The following is a 5,501-nucleotide window of genomic DNA, read 5'->3' as shown; positions in this document are numbered from 1 at the left end:
AGATTGTACAGATCTTCCACACAATCCAGCAATCCCACTTCTGGGTATATACGCAAAGGAATGGAAATCATCAGGTCGAAGGGATACCTGCACTCCCATGTTTATCACAGTTCTGTTCACCATAGCCAAGATTTGGAATCAACCTAAATGTCCATCAATGGATGACTGGATAAGGAAACTGTGGTATATACATACCATGGAATACTACTCAGCTGTAAAAATGAAATTCTCGCATTTGCAACAACATGGATTAGCTTGGAGAAACTTACATTGAGTGAAATAAGCAAAACACAGTGGGATAAATAGCGTATATACTCACTCATAAGTGGGAACTAACAGAGAAAGAAGGAAAGAAAGACCACAGTGGTGTGCTGGACTTGCAGATGGAGAGAACATACCTAGGGACACAAAGTGGAGTGGGGGAAAGGGAGAGAGGTCAGGGATGATTGGGGGTATAATTGGGTGGGGGAAATGGGATATAATAACAATTTGTGGTAATGGACATGCTGCCAGTATGGATCTGGCCATCACATCTTAGGCATGAGTGGTGATAATTTGCCCAACGAATATTCATAACCAATAATATATATATGTGTGTGTGTGTGTGTGTGTGTGTGTGTGTGTACACACACACACACACACACACGTATATATAAAGACTTTCTCCTTTCTTTTCCTTGGCACCACCCGAAACAACAGTTCCTTTGATCTGGAGAAGAACTCCCCCATTGATGGGTAGCAGAGTGGGGGAATGAGGGGGACTTGAAGCATTGTGCTTTACCTAGAGCTTGAAACCTAAATTACTGGGGTAAAGTTCCAAAAACACTGGTTTCATTTCATCTTTAAGCCACATGCTGGTAGCTCAAAGGTAGACAGGCTGGTCCAAAAATCCTGGGTTCCAGGTGGAGGTTCTGTTTCTCCTAGTCCCAGAAAGGATCCCCCACACTGAGTCTTCAACATTTAAACACACACCACAGCCACGTAACTATAGTTGTATCCTCCATCAAGGAAACTTTTCCTTCCTTAGCAGGAATACAGCAACAACGTTTATGTTTACACTCTCAATTTTGATAAAACTCTGATGTAACAGACTGTTTTGTACGTATGCTTGCATATGTGTACGTAGGCTGTGCCCATGTGAAGGTGTATTTATGTGGATATGCATCGTCTTTGTGCATTTCTCCACCATACATTTACCAATAAAAGGCCATGCACACATTTACGTGCAAGTATGTACTGGAAAGCATGGCTCACTTGCTTGATTTATGAATGGTAACACTTATACCCTAGAAGTACATGAAAGCACCCCTGAATGCCAACAAGCATTTAGTATAAGATACCGAGGGCACCTTGTGTGTGTTTTGCATCCCCTACCTCAGTGTCTTTGTAAATATTGGTTCTTCTGCAGGAATACATGTTCCTTCCTCTTCAGAGCATAATCTACATCTTTCTTACCACTTTTCAGGTTTTAGCTTGGAGTACACACTCACAAAAGCCTTTCCTCTCTCCCTGACAAGATCAAGTCCCTATTTATGTTATTTTAAACTCTTCTTCTCTTTCCTTATACTTCTTACCATAGCTTGTAATTATATATGAATGTTCTTCACATACTCAAAGTTTGAACTGTTCTTGCAACTAGATCATAAGCTCACGAGGGGAGGATTGTGTCTCATTTACTCAAACTTAATTCCTCATAGATAGCAGAATGCAGAGCACATGGTATCTCTCAATGCTTGAGCAAGAAGTTTCAAGAAACCAACTATTTGCATCTGGGTACGGAGGACTTTATAAACTCAGTGAGGTTCAGGAATCTTAGAATTCAGCCTGAATCCTCGCTGCCCTTTCTCCATTCACTCAGGAATCAGCACCAAATGCTAAAAGTGGCAGCCACCTGTGGGATAGTCTTCAGGGGTGATAGAAATAAGAAACTGTTCCCACTCTTCAGTCTGCCTGCTGGTAGGGAGCCACAAAGAACAGATTACATGGTAGCAGCTCCTACAGCACACAAAATCTGGAGGACCCTTGGAAGGACATCAGGAAAGTTGCAGCAGCGTTCACTCCACTATGCTTCATGCGTCTGAGTCCCCTAACTTCAAACATTTTAGTTCTCCTCCCTCCCACCCCAAGGCCTCCCATCCATGCAGAAATAGCCATTATCACCACCTGTTTTTCCACACCCTCCCCTTACTCCATATCCCACAAGAATCAGACTCAGGCAACAGCTGACACTAGAGATTGGATGTAATTGCATCTCAAGATAGGCAGAAGCAGAGCTCACGCTGGGGCCCTTCGGTGGGACAGTGGCAGGGGTGGTTGGGTCACACAGCACACCCACCCTGTCTCTGGCTCTTAGTCTTCCTCAATGACTCTGGAACAACATCCTGTCTGCAGTAAAGGGCATCAAAGTAAATTTGGATTATAGTGCAGCTGTCTTCAAGAATGGGAGAGCTAGGGTTATTAGATATGCGGAAAAGGCACAGAGGAAAAGGTAGGGTTTGAATGACTAGAGCTCCTGTGACTGCCTCAGCTTCTCCACCGCAGCCTTCACATCACCCTCAGTGGCAATGAGGGCCTGAAGGTTGGCTTCAGGATTCAGAAAGCCCATGGACTGCAGTTGTTCCAGCTGCACCTGGAAGTGAGCCTCAGGTTGCAGCTGCTGGGGATTGGCACCAGCTAAAGCTTGCAACATCTGGAAGAAGGGAGTGGAACGGAAGTCCAGCTCCATAGGCCCTTGTGCTGAGGAAACCTCGGGAGCTAGGTTTGTCGGGGGAACCGCAGACATGGGGGCGCCTTCTCTAGACTCGATACCTCCTACCACACTCCCCAGCTCTCTTTGACAAGGCATGAACCAGAGTAGGAGATAAGGTGCTTCTGTAGCCAGGATCTGTAGACCTTGCTCAATCTGCACCAGGGCTTGCATAGTACGAGGGTTCGCCATGGCTGCCTGAAGGTGCAACAGCAGTGGCAGCTGTTGGTGCATTTCATCCTGCAACTGTGGCACCTGATTCATGCCAGCCGGCATCAAAGACCTTGGATAAGCTTGGGATAGCAGTCAGGAAGGCTCAGGGGTTCTTGGAGGAGCTGCCATGGAGGAAGAAGGTGAAGGAACAAATGGGGCCCTGTTGGTAGAATCTCCAAGCCCAGAGACAAGATCAGGCATGCTGTTGGAGTGGCCGCTAGAGCCCTTCTCCATGCCATTTTGGCCTCCCCCTTGCCCAGTACGGTTCTCTGTGGGGCATCTCAGGAAAGCTGAGCAGAAGGACTTCCCCTTTATTGCCAATGACTCCCTGTGGAGAGGATGGCCTAACCCAGGTTCCTGGGATGACAGCGAAGTTGGGGAAACTCTTGTTCCTGGTGGTGGTAGTTCCTGGCTTGGGCTGAAGGTGGATGCAGTGCCCTGTAAATAGGTCCCCAGGGACTGAGTTGACTCATGTCATTGCTGGAGATAGTCATAGAGTCCTATATTACTTGGAAAGTTTGGAACTCTATTTCTAATTTTGGATGCATCCTGGTCCCCGGGCTACTTTCCCTGCCTGCCAATTGAGCCTCCATACGTGGAAGTCCAGGGGTTGGGGAGAGGGTCACAATTCTCTATCCTTGAAGGTTGGCTGCTGCTGGTGGTGGTATTAGCAGGAGTGGTAGTTGCAAAGGGATTGCCACCAAACTGCTCCTGTACTGCATTCAACATTGGGTCCATAATATCTGTGTACATGGTACGAAGCACACCGTAGCCACCAGGGATGCTTTCCAGATTACTGAGTGCCCGGTCCTGGCTACGCATCATCTCTTGCATTATGGCAGGCTTCTGTAGAAACTCTAGCATCTGCCGCATGATTTCAGGGTTGTTGAGAATATGGCCAATCTCGGGGTTGTGCTGGATCAGCTGCTGCATATGGGGGTTTTCAAGAACTAACTGGTGCACCAGGCCCGTGTTAGACAGCAGACCCTGGACAAAGGGTTCATCAGTGGGCTGAGTCAAAATCTCAGGCACAGCTATGTGCTGCCACATAAGCGAGTTTAGCTGCTCAGGGGAGCCACCAGAGGGCTGGCCCAGTCTGTTGAGGCCTGTGAGGACACCTAAGCTGAAGGTGGGAAGCGGATCTGCTGAGTAAATGGAGCTTGGAGGAGGGAGTGATCTGGGACTTGGGCCTGGGGTAGGGACTGAAGCAGCTGGGCACTCACTGTCCACAGCACAGTGCTGCATCTTGATGACCAGATGGACGGTGAGGCCGTCTCGCACTCCACACTGGGCCAGTGAGTCAGGGTCCTTGAGGATCTTGCCAGCAAAGATTAGAACCAGCTGATCAGGGTGGGCCCTAAAGTGCTGGGATATCTCTTCCTTCAGCTGCTGGATGGTGCATGTGTCTGTAACTGAGAAATCCTCCTTTGTCCTTGGGTGTCTTCACTGTCACCTTAATAAGGTGAGAATCCTGGACTGGCACTGGGCTGCCCTGAGACAGAGCATCTCTGGTTTTGGCCATGGTGTACAGTAGGAGGCCAAGGTCTGTGGGGACACAGCTGGGGGAGGGGATAGAAGATCAAGGTCATCGTTTCAAACAGGGATGAAAGTAGGGAAAATGAGCAAGAAGAGGGTCTTGGGTCTTGGGGCATGTGTAGGTTCCACATGGAAGGGGAATTGACGTCCCTGGGACAGATGCTTTTGTAGGACTGTGGAATTAAGAGAGGCTGGGTTCAGGGTAGGGAAATGTGGAGCCTGAGAAAGACGTCTACAGAGGATGAGTGAGGGGGAAAATGTCAGAAGAAAGGCCCAGTCTGTGGAGGACATACCAATCTGCTGTGGACCCAACTTTCCTTTTATTCAGGGCCCCAAATCACCTTCATCTTGCTGCACAGCCACCCTGAAGCCTTCTGGGCTGGAACGCAGTCCATCAAGTCACCTGTGTGACATCAGTATGACATCACAGCCTCATAAAATGGATTCCTGAGAATTTTCTAAAGTTCTCTGAATTCTCCAGCATTTACCTCTTCTATTTCCTTTACCTCAATTGTCTTCTTCATAGTGAGTGTCCTGGGCTGACTACTCCCTCTTCCAATACAACCTTGTGTGTGGCATGTGGAGGCCAGACTGGAATGGACAATTGCAAGAACTCCTTTGTCCTTTGCATCCCCATTAAGCCCCAAATTCAGCTACTTCTTCATTGAAGGTGTTGTTCTGGGCATCCCTGTTTCCATCTGATTTGACATTAATCACCAATTCTAAAAGTATTGATTTGGTAGTTGTTGTTTGCCTCCCACAGATTTGTCACCTCTTTTCCACTGGGTGACAGAGCTGCCAAAGATTACTCAAAGCCCATCTCTTTTGTGCAGTGAGAAGCCCAGAAAAGTGGTTAATCTCTTGGAACCCTCAAGCAAGAGGCATTTCTTCCATTTGGGAAATTAACCATGAATTGGGGCTCTCTTCCTGCATTTATTCTCCAACCCAAGAAGTTACAGGAAGATACATAGGTGGGGTTTTACTAAGTACAGTTTAACAAGTTTAA

General features: G+C 47.5%; 1 protein-coding gene across 1 annotated transcript; it reads right to left on the bottom strand.

Annotated features, from left to right (window-relative positions):
- Positions 1-2,503: 2,503 nt before the first annotated feature.
- On the bottom strand, positions 2,504-4,481 carry UBQLN3 (ubiquilin 3). The gene is given in 2 exon segments (XM_008592423.1): positions 2,504-4,387; positions 4,389-4,481. Coding segments are annotated over 2 exon segments (1,977 nt in total).
- Positions 4,482-5,501: the final 1,020 nt, after the last annotated feature.

Source organism: Galeopterus variegatus, unplaced genomic scaffold, assembly GCF_000696425.1.
Source record: "Galeopterus variegatus unplaced genomic scaffold, G_variegatus-3.0.2 Scaffold7911, whole genome shotgun sequence".
Classification (NCBI taxonomy): Eukaryota; Metazoa; Chordata; class Mammalia; order Dermoptera; family Cynocephalidae; genus Galeopterus; species Galeopterus variegatus.
This window is presented reverse-complemented; position numbering and strand designations above follow the sequence as displayed.